The sequence below is a fragment of the Oxyura jamaicensis genome, chromosome 3, assembly GCF_011077185.1.
Source record: "Oxyura jamaicensis isolate SHBP4307 breed ruddy duck chromosome 3, BPBGC_Ojam_1.0, whole genome shotgun sequence".
Lineage (NCBI taxonomy): Eukaryota > Metazoa > Chordata > Aves > Anseriformes > Anatidae > Oxyura > Oxyura jamaicensis.
The window spans coordinates 9,773,238-9,791,068 of NC_048895.1; the positions used below are offsets into that span (position 1 = coordinate 9,773,238).

Here is a 17,831-nt window from a genome sequence, read left to right on the forward strand (position 1 = left end):
TAGGTAGCTACTTTCTCAAGAAACATTCCTTAAAATTAGGACCAATGTTGATACAGTTATTTATTCTCCTTCACTTGTTTATCCAGGTGCTTATTATTCCCTGGCAGGATATTACCGTGGTTTAGTTAACAAAACTCCTGAGCAGGTTTTAGACACGCATCTCTCTTCTCCGTTTCCCCACGCATGCTTTGGTTCCTTCCTCTCTTAACTGAAAAGGGACCTCTCCAGTGCACTGCAAAGCACGCTGCTACATCCTGGTTACATAATTTGTACATAAGAACAGAAGTGAGAGAAAATATGTACATTCTGTAAGGACCTAATGAAATTTCTCTTTACCATACTACATTATTCACCAGGGTTTCATTTTAATAATACCAGCAAGAAACAGATATTGGACAAAGTAATGTTCAGTAGATCACTGCGTTCAGTACATCTTCAAATATAAAGCATTATTTTTTTACATTAAAAATGTACAGCTTTTATATTCAATCTAAATGTCCATAAGCTAGAATACAATATGCAGTATTTTAAATATAGCCAAGGAAAAATAGCTGCATTAATTGTTAAAATAACATAATAGCAGCAGAATTCTGTCTAAAAATAGTATATTAAGATGTAATTATAGTGTCACTTCTTTCTAGTAGATAAAAGCAGGCAGATCACTTAAGAATAAAATGACCGTTCTGGAATACAAAACCACCCTGATAATATTCAATAAGATAGTGAGCTATTAAAATACATTACACGTTTAAAACATGGGCAAAATACTATCTGTTTTTTAAAAAAGCTGATATGCAAATGTCTCCTCACATTGTGTTACAGTGCTGTACCTAAAATTAGCCTTAATTTCGTGTAAGACTCTTAAAATAAACTTATACTGGAAACTGTTCCAAACAAAACAAAAAGAAACATCAGTAACAAACAAATAGCTAGTTAATAGCTTGCTTGAAACCTCCGTGTATAACCCACACCACTGGCAGGAATTACCATGCTGTATTTATACAGACTTAATATTTATGATGCATCTATTATGTGTAGTTCCACTCTGGGTTCATTTGCACTTAAAAATTGTGATACTCATAGCCTGCAGCACAGCAACCAAACAACAAAAAAAAATACCTTTAAAAATGAGGGAAAGCTCTCCAAGAGAGTGCAAAGTGCATTATTTTAAAGAGTGCTTCTTATAAGAAGCTCTTTCAACAAATGCAGACAACAAAAAGTGCATTTAACAACTACATGCAGTGTCTTTGTGTGTTTTTAAAGGCTTTTTACTTAATTCATTCACTAGGATAGCTGCAAATACTTGCATTTATCAGCCCTTCTATATTCAGGAGGGGATAATGGCAGGAGGGGTAAAGAAGAGGATGGATCTGATGATAAAATGTAGAAATACTTCAGAGGTGCTTGAAAAAAATGTCTATTTTGCCTTTTTTATTGCTAGCAGCTGGTATTGAAATTGTCAAAGTGCCTAGGAAACACACTAAGGTCACTCATTAACCACGTCCTCTATCAAAAGCACGCAATGCATGAAGCATTGTCAGTTCATTACTACATGGAAGAAAATCATTTAAATACTATATGAATCACAAAGCAACTTTAGAGAACACTGGATATACTTGCATTCTCCAACTGGAGCATGATTCAAATAATACAGCAAATCAAACCCAAAAGCTTTTGGAGTAACCTTCCCAGGTAAGAGCTGTTTCATTAAGAGAAACAGAATAGTGTGTTTACTTTTTAATATGTGTATATATGCATCTATATATGCACATACACTCAATATATATATATTTATACACACATATATATTATATGTAATATATATGTAATGTGAAATACAAATACAGGTTTAATTGTTTAAAAAATAAGGTGGAAATCTAGATGAGGTTCTTGTATACTTTAATTTCCTACTGTGTAGCATATTTTGGCTCAGCAAATATCATCTACAAGTTTTGCCCCATTAATCCCACGATAGGTTACTCTGCTAGGTCGAACTAAGACCCCGTGGTTCAGCTTACAGGTGAAATAACGCTTTTCCCCTACAGAACCATCATTCTTTCCCTTGGCACTTCGGAGTTCGAGTCCAAGCCATATCCCCGGTGCAAAGTCTGTAGGACCAATATACCTGATTGTACCCATTTCATTGGAGCTGGTCAGAAGAACCTGCGAGCCTTCGTGCAGCTTCACCAGTCCCTCAGTGTTAGTTGCACTGGTGTTACTCCAGCTGTGCCGTGACATAGAGCTCTTAGACCTAGTTTGAAAAGCAGAAAAAGAAAGTTTTCTTTCTATAAAACACCCAAGGCAAATTTGTAATTAGTGCAGTGCAAGAAAAACTCTCAAATTCCTTTTACAAAAAAATGGTTTTGAGCTCATGTTAATAGCAAAACATAATTTGAATATATTAGAATACACAGTATTCTGCAATGCTTGGATTCATGACATTTAGAGCAGTTGACAATATTGGCAAATTAAGCAGTACAACACATTTTGTTTGGGGCTTGAAAGAGTTTAGCCAAAACAACTTTTAATGTGCAAAGGTCAGTCAGTATTCTGGACTTCAAAGAGCTGTGTGAAAAATACAAAAATTTGGAGAATTTGCAGTGATTAACAATTGGAAAAGCATTTTGATGCCACCTTGAATATTGTATTCTGGAATACAACGTTGAACACAATATTCTGTGTTCCAGGACTGTACTCCTGGATATCCACAGAAAAATGGCTGACTGCTGCTTAATCTTCAAAGAAAAATCTTCAAAGAAAAAAGAGTGGACATGTATCTAGTTTTTACAAACACAAATATTTTCTTTTGAACAAGAAACAGCAAAGCTAACAGCCAGCTCACCCAACCATTTTAAACTTAAATACTCACCTAACAAAGGAATTTCTTCTGTTTATCTCTTTTTGTGAAGATGCAGAAGTTGTGCTTAAGCTGCGTCTAAAACCTAAATGAAAAGGTTAATAAACTGTGTAGTACAGGTGGGTTTTTTTTGGTTGTTGTTGTTTATGAGCTCAATTTTTCTGTTTATTTTTATACTGTTTCCACTACCTTTGCTACATGGTCTCCCTGCCAATTTGGAAATTAAGCGATGGAACTTCTCATGAAAATTAGTGTCTGTAACATGTTCAAATGTTCTGAGATGAAATAAATTAAACAAACCAAACAAGGGTAATCTGAAGCAGCCTTTTCACAAAAAAAAGCTTAGGCAAGGAAAACCAAAAGTGACTACTTCAAGTATGTCACAGAAGTTTTAGCAATTCTGTATGCACCTCTCCCTACACTGATCCCCTCACCAGGGGATGAAGGACCGGGTTCAATTTATGATTACTATGATTAGAATGCAATACAGTAATAAGGAGAGAAAAGTGTCAAGAGTCTTAATTCTGATGTAACTATTTGCACAAGGACAGGGTTAATAACATGGTACTCCACATTTCATTCTGCAGTCAGCAATTGTGGGCTTCATTTTTAGGATGGGAACAGTCAGACTGTTTACTAGCATTTAGTTTCCTCGAAAATCCCTTTTGCTCTCACAGAGGTTAGCTTTGTGTAGTAGGTGCTAGCTGAAGAATGGCAGACGGCTACATAAACCAAATCAGCGTCTTTCACACCTACCTGGAAAACTGTGATTTATTTTACTTGATGAAGTCTCTGCAAGAGAATCCAGCGAACCCGTTAATCTAAAAAAGCAATAATAAAATGAAGAAGTCATTTAAACTCAACTTTTAACAGAACTCCTGCTGGAGTACTTCTTGTCAAATGTTGATTAAGTTCTAATCGTTTCCCTTCCCCATCCACTCTCAAAAGACACTAACATTTTAATTGTAATAAGGCTGATATGTAAGAGCTGAACATACCGATTTGCAACAAGCAGTTACTATGGAAAGCCTTTTATTAACAGACAGAGAGCATGTATAATTTTGAGGCAAAGTTCTTTAACAATGTAGCTCAGATAGGATGTTAAGGAAAAGAAAAGAAAGAAGCTCTGGCAGACTAACAGGATTCAAATATAGCAGGAAAGAGCACAGTATATCTGAGATTTTCTTCCAAAACCAAATGGAGAGGCTACAAATTAGGCTGGTGGATGTTTTGGGTCTTCCGTGCAGTTAGGAATGAAACAGTATTTCTAGTCAAGCCCAAAGGCTACTTCCTTTTTTAACTGAATTTTGCTTGGAGCATCAGGATTATTTTCATTAAATCTAACTTTCACAACCCAGACTGTACTAGAAATGGAGGCCCTCGAATGAAAATACTTGAAGTAGCAGCAACAGAAATGGAGCTGCATTTCCAATTTATATTTTGCTTCCAAAAAGCTGATCTAAAAACCATAAAGTTTTTAATGGAGGTAATAAACTTCCATTAGCAGAATAAAAAGATTATTTCTTCCATATCTGCTGCAAAACTTCATTTTCCACTGGAAATGTATTAAGAAAGTTTGGCAATACAAACATTAAACCTGCCTCAGTGCTTACCTCTGAACACGAGATGGTGGTGCAAATATACCGTATCTAGGAAGACAACTGAAGTACTGAACACCTCCTACTGAACCATCATTCTTACCATGAGGCTTGTCCAACTCAATTCCACACCAGAATCCTACAAGATATAGAAACAGTAAAATCATGGTTATTTTTTTTAAACAAAACACCACAGGCTTTTCTTTATCCAGATTGTTGGTACAGTTAATATTCACCCACATTCAGAAAACAGTTTCCAGTTAAAAACTGTCTATCTACCCAATAACATATACACAAAAAAAATATTACAAAATAAGTTTTTGTGTAGTTGTACCAGAATTATTACCTTTAGATTTATTGTACATGCTTTCAAAAGATTAACAGCATTTTAATTAACACACACAAAGTAAAAACCTTTGATATTTAAACTAAAGTTGAATGGAATTGTTATCAAATGCAACAGGGGCTACTTGACAAAAAGGAGATATGAAAGAACAGTAGTGGAGGTTCAAATTTCCCTCTTCATTCCTCTGACCACATGATTTATGCCTCATCTGAGATCATCAAAGCTAGAACTTAAGTTCTGATATTAATTCATTCCTTCTCTCCACCTAGCTAGTTACAATTACTACAAATATTAAGGGTAACTGTATGATACTGAAAGCAGGGTTTAAGAATCACAACTTGCCAGCAATTCATCTCTTACAGAACACTGAGTAGGCATCCAGATGATAATAAGCCTGATCATTCATAACCCATAATAAATGAGAGATAATTATGTAAATGTGCTAAATTTTGTACTCCATTAGAAGTCCTTATGATATCCATGTCCAAAAGATTCAAAAATTTAATTAGTCACTTGGTACTAAGGCACGGGATAAAATGGTAATTCTAATAGTCAGCTCGTGAAACTCAGGAATGACAACTCATGAATTAGGAGGTCTCCGTTTGTTACAAACTCTCTCCTTCCTGTTTTCAGAATTAAATAAATATCTGCATTTTGCAGCCAAATGAATAGGAAATAGAGTTCTGGTAACTTGACAGAGCTTTGATATTAAAATTGAAATTTAAAAACGCACATTACTACTAGCTTTGCAAAGCTGTTTTTACTAGCTCTTCCCATCCTTGCTTCTTGCAATACCATACTTTTCACCGAAAAAAAATCTTTCCTTAATTTGGATTTGAAAGGGAGGATACAAAATGTCAAACTATGTTCTGATTTTAAACTTCTTAGAGTGTATTTAGGAACCTGTCCTTTTCTCATTGTTTACTCTGTAAGAAGTAACAAGAACGTAAGAGTGATCACATAGAGGAGTAGAATTAGTTAAATACAGTATCTTAGGCAAGGACTGCCTAAAATGAAATTGGGGTAGGTGATGAGAATTAAAGAAATACGTAGTTTGCACTGCAAACTCACATGCTTTTTTCTTTTTTAAAATGTTGATGCCACCAAATACCAAGACAGAGTATCGCTCATTACAGATCAATTAAGAGGACCTTACTTAAACCAATACTTGCCAACCAACTGCAATTATGCATCGATCTTACAATAATAAGATTATAATCTTATTAAAAGATACAGACATAAAGAACAGAATGCGGTTTAAGAAGAATAAGTAGTCAAAAAACTTTCCATAATTTAGGTCAACTCAATCTGTTTGAAAATGTCTGGCTACACTGCAACATGGTTTTTATATTTTTCTTAATTTATACACACACACACACACACACACACACACACATATATATTCAGTGAAACATAGAAGAAAGAGAACTTTGAAACAAAAACCAAAGCAGTAAATTTAAAATATTTTGGAGGGAGTTAAGAATAAGGAATTCTCAATGGTTTCCTTCCTGTCTTCATGTGCAAGCTATTTCAAATTGGTTTTACAACACACAGAAGGTGTATCGCAACTACCTGGTGCAAATTTTGTCGTCCCACAAAATCTAACAGTGCCTGTTCTCTGTCCTACCACCAGTACTCTGTCTCCAACCTGAATTTCTTCCTCATTTAAAGGAAATTTCCTTGTAGCTGGAGAACTGTACAGCCCTGTTCAACAGAAGAACAAAATTTCAAATTGTTAACGTTTTATCTTTTATATCAAAGAAAATCTTAGTAGATAGTAAACTACCTGATTAGTCAAATATCAATCCAAATATCCAATTAACATAGTGTACCTTTAATAAATGGCAACACAAATTTTACTTAGACAAAGAATTGCTTTGCTCCAGTGGACAATTCTGGACTACAGCCTTTTCTCTATGAGCTGAAAGGCACAGTGGCAAACTAACATTTTTCTGCTTGAAGATGTTATGGAAAATTACAAAGTTGCAAAGCTTAAGTTTATCAATAAAATACTTCCAAGTGACTTTCTTTAACCATCCCACATTCTGAAACAGACCAAGTAGTTCTACATAAGTATTTAATACAACAGTAAGCTTCCACGCATGAAAATCTTCCTTGATAAAACATAACATACCGGCACTAATTTTAGATGAGACAGAAGACGCTCTAGTAAGTGGCTTTTTGCTGCTGCTAGCGGAGTTCCGCTTCTTAGAATAATTCTGCTTGCCTTCTAAGGAGGTAGTAGAAGAAGAAGAGCTGCTGTATCCAGGAAAACCTACGAGGCAAAAGGAAATATCCCTTCAGAGATCACATTTGGAAACGGATGGACTAAGCGAGAAAGCTTCTGCATGAGGGAAGTTATCTGTTCTCTATACAGTGGGCAGAATGCAAAGTAAAGGGTCAAAATTAAAGAGATTATTTTTTTTAAGTAGTAGTTAAGCAAACATATGCCAGGAATAACATAGGTAGACCTGGGAATAAGGTGCTGGTTTAGTCCTTTAAGAGATCTCCTAAAGCCCCATCTTTGTTACTCCATAAAACTTTTTCTAGACAGTCCAAGCAGATTTATTATAATATGGAAGCCTTATTATTAAGGGATCATACCACCACACTGCCTAGACTTTTAAAGACTTGATGAGAAGTGGAAGGAAGGTGACACTATATGAATGAATTATTGTCTGGATGAAAGCCTACTATATTCTGTTCCATACTGTGTTAATATTAAAATGTATACAATAAGATAAGAAGAGGAAATAAAGTGCCTTCATCACTATTTGCAAACCCTGATATCTAAACCGTCCAATAAGACTTATGTTCAGCTTTCCTCCATCATTTTCAAGACTCCCACAGTACAGTTCTGTGTTTTTTTTTTGTTTTTACCAACAATGGCAATATGGTTCTACAGAGGAAATCACAGAGACTTGATTTTTAGTTTTTTAAGAATACCCCTGAAAGTGAGATCCCTTAAATTCAGTACACACACACAAAAGAAAAAAGGTTCAGCAAAGTCACAATCCAATTCTGAAACTAAATAATTGCAGAGAATGTTTCATATTTAAATGGAAATTTTTAACAAGCTAGTTTCATTTTTCATAAAAAGCTTGCAATTGTGTCTTCCATGATACCCCTCATCAAAAAATGAGCAGCACGGAGCAAAAGGTCTCCCTTAGAAACGTAAGAAGGTATATCTGCAGGTACTCTATAACATCATTTACTAAGAGACAGCTTTCAACTTTAAGGACTAGTCCGTATTCTTGGCTGTGTATCTGGATAGAGGTTGTTGCTGCCAAACCAGCAGAGAATGCCAGTCAAACATTCACATCATTTACTTTTGCTCCTAGTACACTAATGTTTACTTGCCTGGAAATTGAACAGATAGACAAGGTTTTTTTTTGTTTTTTTTTTTAAATAAGCCTTGCAGATGCAAGGCCTTTACAGAGACAAAACAGTCCTAGTACTACTTCTGCTCTACTCATTTTTTTCTCAAAATGTTAAAAAAAAATAATAATAAAAATAATAAAATAATAATAAAAAAAAAATAGTTTAAATTTAAAATTAATTTAGTTACCTTCTTTTGCATGTAGCATTTTTCCCCTGTTAACAGTCATTAAGTTGGTTTCAGAAGCACTGGGTTTTTTTGACATATTTAGGCCTAGAAAAAAAATATATATACATATATATGTATAGAATATTCTATACCTATAGAATTCAATTGTATCCTAACAATGAACAGCAATTTTACAGAAAAATCATGTAAAAAATCTATTTGAAAGATGTGCAGATTAATGGATGCATTGATAAAATGGATTAAACTGTAAAACTCTTTAGATTCTTGCTAAGTGGGTAAAACATGACTGCAGAATTGTTTTAATGGATGTTAGACACCTTAACACATTAAAACAGTCCAAACTATCTTGCCACACTATAACATGGTCTGCAAAATATTCATGTTTATATTGAAGGAGTTTCACTTAAGTCTTTCAAATATTCACATCTATTACATAAACAACACACAAAAATACTTTCATAGTACTTAAGGTACATTATTCACTCCTATTAATTTCATATTTTCTGCATTAAATATTACAGAAAAATTTTGAGATCAAATCTTCATTCTATAAGTAATGTATACCAATACCAGTTTTAAGGAAAGATCCTTACTCTTAGAGCAGCAATGTTCTGATACGCATATGAACTAGTGTTAACACCTGTTACATTCTATAAACAACTGTTTTGCATATCCAGCTGTGTTCTAACCTAACTCAACAAATAACAAGTTTTTATATGATTTGCCCTGTCCCTGTTATGAAGAAGAAATCCTGTATTTTTTTATTTAACTAACTCTCTCAGCTTAATTAATTCAGCTACAGGGGCTGCACTGGTTTACAGAAAAATTTGCAGAAATTTTATATTGTAGCCATTAAAAAAAAATCTGTGACTGATAACACATTTCTCAATTTGACTAAAGTAATAATTTTTCTAAAATCTTGAAAAAGTGCTATCATCAATCTGATGGATGATTCAAATCCAGCAGAAACAAATCAAATTTGAAAATCTCTACACAGTATCATATTTTACTTTGCAGCTTATAACCTTCTCTACAAAAAACATTTTTTTCCTGGGTTGCAAGCCAGTTAACTGTAGAGATGAATTTTAAAGGAAAGAAGAAATTTCATCTGGTGATGCACATAAACATTGCAAAACAAAGTTCAGCATTATGCAGCTTTATCCTCCCATTCCAGACGGTGAAACAGCCAGGCACATTCGTTCTAATGGCCCTTTCGATACAAGAACATGAACATCTTAAAAATAACAGCTTCAAGGTTCCTGTTAGTAGATGTAAGTTCTGCTGGGCGTAACTCACTCTGCTTTTACCTAAAGCAAGCATCAAATGTTTTAAGTTTACAAAGACAGCCATGCAACTTTGACAGAAAAGAGAGTTTATGACTACACTGTCTTGAACACGCTGTCTGTGGCAAAGGAAACAGACCTCTCTATTGCAGTGTGACAAGTTCTAAAAAGTTCACATCAAACTGAATCAAACATTGAAAAAATATCTAATGAAGTCAGCATAGATCTGCTCCTGAGCAATACAGCTAACAAAGTAATTATCCAGAGATGCATTTTATGCAGGACATCAATTTCTAAACAGCTTAAATCTTGTGTTAATTGCAAATATACATAATTAGGGCTTACTTTCCCCCTCAATGTATGCAGAGTTACATGAATCATCCAAAATGCTGCGCAAACACCCCTCTTACCAGCCTGTCACATTGTTTCAATAGCCTGCATAAACCTGCCACACCGGTAAAGAGTGGAGTGTTTCAGGGTACTTGAGCAAATTCACAGAAAATGTATGCATATTCTTCCATCCTTGAAGCTGTGTTGCCTTAGTATGAATCACCTAAACAGGATTCAAAAGACTAAAGATATGCTAATGTAATATATTTAATAACATTATTATTAGTCAGCCAGCTAGCTACAGAGCCTGATTATGCATGGTGGGCACTGTACACAGCAGGAGAGAGTCTGTTCTCAACCTTGGAATCTAAACAGATGAGAAGAGATGCATCATTTGTACTTTGCAAGTCGTAAATTAATCCTTCTGTATAAGTTTATCTGAATAAATCACTAACAGTCTAAACCAGTGCAAGGGACTGAGCCTGTAACTCTAACCAGTAGTCTAAGGCCTTAGTACAGCGACATCTGTTCTCTTCTAATTTGCCTCTGGTTTTACCCAGATAATTTAATTAGCAGATAAAACACAATTAGTTAAATAATTCCTTGATCGTTTTGCCAGAGAATTAATTAGACATATTCAATTTCTACATATAAAATTGTATATAGATTAGTTTCAAGATTTTCACCAATCTCAATGTTTCAAGTTACCCAGGAAGATTGTAGTAAATGAAATCAGGTTATGTTTAGACATGTAATTAATATCACAACCAATCAGAACTTACTTTAAAGGATCAAGAATAAATGTCGTGATGAACTCCTACAGAGTATATAAACACAAGAACCTCTATTGGCACATAGTCACTAAGCAGCTATACACAACGTCCTAACAGGAACAGGCAGGAAACAGCACCTTCTCATCCCATGTGATGAACTAATTCCAAACAAGTATTTTAATACCAAGATTTACAGAACTGGTGGTAATTCTTGAAAATTAGCATCTCTCTATTGTGTCTCAACAGGAAAGAAAATACTCACCAGAATTCACTTTGGAAGTTACATGCGTTATATCTATTTTCTTGGATTTGACCAAAGGCGAAGATCGCACAGAAGTACTTCGTACAAAGGGTTTCTTGTGATCATAAGACTTGCTTATTTTAGAAAGAGGTGCAAAGATACCTGGAGAGAAAATTGTATGGGCCAGAAAGAACCATAGATAATATTAATGCAATGTCTTTCTCCTACATCAATTAATTCAGGTATTTTTTCAGCCACAGTCATGGCTAGTTATGCTGTTAAAGCTCTCGCAGGGTAGGAAGGACTAGCTCAAACAGAATTGTGAAAACAAAAGCCTTATGAAGCAACTTGAACAAAGTAATTCAGTCAGTCAGTCAAACTATCAATTACAATCCCCTTTTTGGCCTAATGGTTACACTCTGTCTCTGCTGCTACAATATGCAAGATATTATCACATGAGTATTCATGAAATATTAATGAAAACAGGAACAGGTTGAAAACAACTACAAGCATGCGTCCTTTCAAAAATGAAAGCAAAGCAAGTAAAGAAACATGACCATTCCTGTTACAAGACAAGTAGCTTCAACAGTATAGATGTAAAAACAAGAAAGATTATTATCTCCGTTTCAAGGAATACCATAAATCTTCATTATTTGTTTCAGTGTTCTTGCAAACATTTGCAGCCTAAACACTAGGCTAGGAACAGTTAAAAGAATCAGTAAAAACAAAACTATAAAAAGACATCAGAATCTGTATTTATTCTCCCCAGTTTTATTATCTTCCAAAAGAGTTTTTTTTTTCCTTGGTTCTCTTAAGACATGAAGTATATACATATAAAAAAAAAGGTTATACCGCATTTTGGTGCACACTTGAAGTACTGGACTTTTCCAATACTTCCATTGTTCTTTCCTTCTGCTTCATCCAGTTCTATGCCAGCCCACTGGCCACTGGCAAATTCTGTTGTACCACAAAATCTTAATGTACCAACCTAAAGCAAAAGGCATCAACATAGAAAGACTGTTAAAAAAGCATTGTTCATGAGAGCACAGTATATATTACAAAGGTGAGAGCAAATCATCACCGACCTTTTAATAAGAACAAACGGAGAAATGCAAACATAATGATCTCCCTTGATGACTGACATTCCTATTTTTCAATGCCAACGAATGTATTTTCCAAAACTTATTATTCTTTCTGTGTATATTTTGGACAAAAGCAGTAGCTATTGACAGCTCTCATAACACACTAGAATTCAACAGTAAGCACCATTGTACAATACAACTCAAACTCAGCACGGTTCACAAGTATATGCCTAACTAGAAGTTCTACTTTCAGTGCCTCCCATAAGAATAGTTCCAGAAACCCGGACTGATAGCTTGCTGAATTGAAGATTGCATGGAAATATTAGATGTTAAATTCCGTAACTTTTTTATTCATATTGCAGAGGTTAAAAGGTAAATACTGCCTTCAGAACATACTTAATATTTGCTTTGGAAAAGATTAAATTTTCTTTAATCATAAGAAGGGAATAGAAGAATTAATAAAAATCTAACTACCGTTTTAAATATTCTGTTGTTGTTTTAATATATATTATGTGGACTTAAGACATATTAGTCTTGCTAGTGGACCTGTATTTACTCTACACAAATACACATTATAAGCACACTAACTTCAAGCAAATCGGGAAGGAATATCTAAGAGTGAGTATTTAACATCGATTTCAATTCATTTTCATATTTATATACATATCAGTTATAGTAATGAAAACCCTTCTACTTTCAGTTGTTCAGTTTTCATCATCTCATATGACCTTAATAATCTTAGCTAATTTTATACTATGACTTCACTGTCTAATCCAGTCTTCAGAGAGTAAACAGACAGGAACCAATTTTTTCTCTAATCTAAAACTTTTTGGCTGTGATTTCTTAACACTTCATAAGAAATAAACGTTACGCAGAGACTATTTTTCTTTTACTCTGAAGATCTTCTTTAAACTTGATTGTTATAGGCAGGTACATAACACCTAAACACAAACTTTTTAGCTACCAACCCACACATCAAATTCAACTGGGAGAAGTTTGACTAAGTGGCCTAACAGATTCTTCCACTCTCCACCAAAGGTCGCTCACCAAGAGAGGAAAGGGACCAGCAGGCATCTTAAACCCTAGTACTTGAGTAAGAAAGGAGCAGAGGATACACAGGCCATGATAGACAGCAGAAGCAGGAAAAAGGAGTTTCCTCCCAGCTACTGGTTTCCCTGCAGTCACATTTCACTTGAGTGTCCATTGAGATAACATATATTTTAATACAGTAGGAGCCAGCAAAGCTGTGGGACCCCATATTACGTACACACAAATATTTGTTTTTACAGGCTTCTACCAAGTAAGACAACTACAACAGCAGATACAGCAGGAATCATGAAGAATCCGTTTCCCCTCTATCATTTACTACACTTGGGTTTCCATCTGCGTTAAAGCTGACAAGTTAGGAGACTGCAGAGGCAGGAAGGAAAGAGAATAGGTATCTATAAACCTTGCTCATAAAAACACTGCCATTCCAATGTCCTCATTCCAGCTTCTGTATTCTGGAAAACTAATCAAAGAGAACGTTAGGAATTGGGTACCATTTCCATCGCTCTGTTTTCACTTCTGCTCCATCCCACACACATTTATGAGTATAAATGGAGAGGAGGAGACAGGCCTGAAACCAACTTCTCCGTTCAGACAAACGGAGAAAGTGGGTGGGAAACAGTGCTCCTCACACAGCAGGAAAGGAATGGAGAAAAGCAGACATGGAAAAGGAAGACTGAAAAGCACAATCACATTCCTCCTTCCCACCTGCCATATGACAGCTTCAGCTCCCATAACAAATGCTAGCAACTCAGAAAGCTTTTATCCATACACAGTAAGCAAAATTACAGTACAAAGAGTACTATGGGCCTTATTTCTAGCAAAAATACACACGAGTACTAATTTCTTCCCTTTCTTTCTATAAAGCCTTTATTAATTTGCATTTACGTTATCTCCCCTTGCTTTCACTGTGCAACAGCTTTCTGTAAAAGAAAATTACATGGATTTGTCATTTGTCTTTTAAGAGCAGGCAGCTTCCTATGCATACTTCAATTAAAATGCCTTCTGCACAGGTAGTGATTCCTTAACTTCTTTGGACCTGATTCCAAGAATATACCACATAAAAATGCAGGATGGAGGCAGCTTTGTACCTCTCAGTGGGGTCCACTTTAAAACACTTCAGTTGTGGTAATTACAAATTACAAAGTTATACTAGAAGAATTCTAGAAAAATTATTAAATAAAACTATTCAAACATAAAATTTTGCTCACAGATGTCTTCAATATTTACCAGAAAAAATATTAGAAATCGTAAAAAGAATACTAGCACTCTTAAATAAGTTCTGAGCCTTCACTATCGCAAATAAAAGGTATGGATATTAACTGCAACAATGTTAATTTTTTCAAATCCATTTTTAAATAGCGTCTAGCAAGTTAGCTTCTTAAAAGCTATTCAAATCTGAGCTGGACCACTATTGAATATGTTCTTATATGTCTACAGAACAATATAATGTTCCTGTTGGCATAACACTGCCTCAAAGATTTTAGCTGCATTGCACCAGTGAAACTGGGTTACTCTAGGCTAAGCAGAACTGAAGATTTTTTCTGCTGCCTTCTGGAAACTAACAGAGTTAATTCATGAATGAATACTGGTAACTTTGAAACTTGGACAACTCACAAAGCAATCTGTAAATTTTACTGTAATTTAATGTGACACCGAAAGTGTTAACAAACTGAATAATGCTGATGTACTACAGGAGACTGTTAAAATTTTGTTTACAGATGCAGATGCTGTCTGTCAAAACAGCTTTCCATAGGAGTGACTCCCTTTAACACCTAACTGTTCGGCTCATTACTTCGTGTAACTATATCCTTACTGCCATCCAGAGTTCATACCTCTCAGAAAGCATTTTAGAGCCTCAAATTTGAAGTATGTCTCCAAATACATAAACTGCCTATCCAGCAATTATAAGGATAATACAGAATCATAGAATATTTTGAGTTGGAAAGGACCTTACTGATTATCTAGTTCCAATCTCCCTGCCGTAGGCAGGGATGCCATCCACTAGACCAGGTTGTCTAGGACCTCATTCAACCTGGCCTTGAACACCTCCAGGGATGGGGCATCCACAACTTCTCTGGGCAACCTGTGCCAGTGCCTCACCACCCTCTGAGTGAAGAATTTCCTCCTAACCTCTAATCTGAATCTCGTCTTTTAGTTTAAAACCATTTCCCTTGTTCAATCCCTTCACACCTTGGTAAGGAGTCCCTCCCCATCTCTCTGGACCCACTCTAACAGGTCCATGTCTTTCTTATACTGGGGGCCCCAGGACTGAATGCAGTCAGTACACCAGATGGGGTATCACACAAGCAGAGTAGAAGGGGAGAATCCCCTCCCTCAGGCTGTCGATCTTTTTATGCAGCTCAGGATAGAACTAGCTCTCTGAGCTGCAAGTGTACAATGCTGGTTCACATTTAGTTTTTCATCCATCAGTAACCCCAAGTCCTTCTCATCAGGGCTTCTCATTAATCCACTCAGCCTGCATTGGTGTTTGGGATTGCCCCAGCCCATGTACAGCCCTTGCACTTGGCCTTGTTCAACTCTGTGAGGTTTGCATGGGCCCACCTCTCAAGCCTGTCACGGTCCCTCTGGATGGCATCCCTTCCCTCCCAGCTTGGTGTCATCCGCAAACCCACCAAGTTACTCAGCATACCTTCTGTCCTGCAATAACGACACGATCTCCCAGCTTCAGGCCAAGCGATAAGAGCATGGCCTTGCCTGTGACATGATTATGGTTTGGAATCATGGCTTTTGAGACATCACATGACAGAGACACTGCATCCAGCAATATCTGCTTGATTTCTTTTGCACTGGCTGCTGCATCTGCCATTTCCAGTGGCATATCTACTGGATCAGGAACCACATCCACTGGGATCTGCCCTTTGTCATTCTGTAAAAACATAACATACTACTAAATTTAATGTTGTGACACCTCATTAGGCAAAATAACACAGCAGTTTACGAAGTTTTTAATCCACCTCATTAGAGTGAATCCACTCAATTCAAAGGCACTATTATCACTCCACATAATACACTTTTAGCTAAACAAAACCCATATATGCCGTTTTATTTTTTCCAGAGTTTTTTTCCCCAGATAATCAAATAATTTAATTATTAGCCTTCTGATTTATATACAACCTAACACCTTACCCTAAAGGCAGGATTTGCTCCATGTTCCAGTAAACACTTGACGGCTCCCGTACATAGGTTAAATGCAGCAATATGTAAAGCTGTTCCAAAATCAAAATCACTGCAGGTAGCATCTACATCTGCAATTAAATATCATGTGAGTTATGCAAGTCTGTTAATTGTTTCACTTTACAGATTTCTTTAGAGGACATCAATTTTTTAATGAAAGGACATTAATTTTTATAATTTATATCAACATTTATACAGAGACACAATTAGCTATGTACTAAATGCATAGGAGAAGTGATTCTACAAAGAACGTTAACCTTATTTGCACGTGTTTATTCAGACCATGATCTAATCTGGATGATGAGCATTTACTTTCATTTATTTTTGACACAGATGGCTTAACTGCAGAAGTGTTGCTATTTGAGATACTCAATCCACCGGGCTAAGATTAACAAGTAACCTTAGGTTTGCATGTAAATTAATGTTTCACTGATATTTATATTTTGCTGTTTATAGATTTAGAGACGTTAAAATGAGATGCAACTTCAACCAGTTGTTTTCCTTTATGAACAGGCAGAAGGGCAAGGGAAAACTGACTATAACTCTGCTTTATACATGTTTTATTAGTGATGGCCGAATTACCAGCATAACACTTGTCACCTCCTAATCAGTATCAGCTCTGCTAAGAATTACCTCCACTATAATTCAAGTCATGATAAGCAAGCTATGTGTACCCCAAAAATCAGCTTTTCAGAATTTTGAAACAGTCTCTAGCTATAACTAGCTTAAAAAGAAGCCATTAGTCATTTTGCAAAATGGCACAATCAGAAGGACGTTCAGTACAACAAACTCAAGACTGGAGGAGGTCCTGGACAACCTTATCTAGTGGAAGGTATCCTTCCCATGGCAGGGAGGTTGAAACTAGGTGATCTTTAAGGTCTCTTCCAGCCCAACCCTACAATTCTATCATTCCATGACTCTATGAAATTAATATTTGTACAATTTTATTATTGAAATTGCTTACTGGTTTTGATATACACACCAAATTAGGAACAACTGATTCTGATTCAGAGCCATTTCTGTATTTCTATTTACATTAGTATAAATAACACAAAGGATTGGTTATTTAAGCACTATTTTTTTATCTTTTTCTCTTTATCTTTTTAAAATACATATTTATTTATGCCAAACACTAAAGTAAAACTGTTCCTTAGATATGACCTTTCAGATAGCTGATACGTGAAGAAAAATGAATGTCAAAGCTGCTTCAGCCCCTAGTTTGTCACGTGCTGTTGCCAAATCTCTACTTCTCCTTTACCATTCGCCCAGTATTTCAAACACACTTCTCAATGATTAAAGCACTTTAAAAAACAGAGAATTTACCAGTATAGTTACACCTTTGGTCTTGTGCATACATTCCCTTATTCCTCAAACAAGATCTTACAATTAACCCAGTTGCATCCAGTTCTGTTAAATACTTCTCTACCATTTTGTACAAAGCTCAAGCTTATGAACTTTAAAAAACAGAAATGGGATCTGTGCGTTCAACCACACAAAAAAATATAGGT

The 17,831-nt window shown here is 35.6% G+C and overlaps 1 protein-coding gene across 7 annotated transcripts in view; it reads right to left on the reverse strand.

Annotated features, from left to right (window-relative positions):
- Positions 1–45: 45 nt before the first annotated feature.
- CLIP4 (CAP-Gly domain containing linker protein family member 4) overlaps positions 46–17,831 on the reverse strand; it is a 46,816-nt gene continuing 29,030 nt past the window's right edge. For all 7 annotated transcript variants that reach the window (XM_035321861.1, XM_035321863.1, XM_035321860.1 and 4 more), the window contains 11 exons: positions 16,276–16,394; positions 15,779–16,015; positions 11,849–11,984; positions 11,018–11,158; positions 8,370–8,453; positions 6,936–7,076; positions 6,374–6,505; positions 4,471–4,594; positions 3,614–3,678; positions 2,870–2,942; positions 46–2,251 (listed from right to left, as the gene is read on the reverse strand). In XM_035321861.1, coding sequence (XP_035177752.1) covers positions 1,930–2,251; positions 2,870–2,942; positions 3,614–3,678; positions 4,471–4,594; positions 6,374–6,505; positions 6,936–7,076; positions 8,370–8,453; positions 11,018–11,158; positions 11,849–11,984; positions 15,779–16,015; positions 16,276–16,394 — 1,574 coding nt within the window. In that variant the 3' untranslated portion in view covers positions 46–1,929. The remainder of the gene's footprint in view (positions 2,252–2,869; positions 2,943–3,613; positions 3,679–4,470; positions 4,595–6,373; positions 6,506–6,935; positions 7,077–8,369; positions 8,454–11,017; positions 11,159–11,848; positions 11,985–15,778; positions 16,016–16,275; positions 16,395–17,831) is intronic.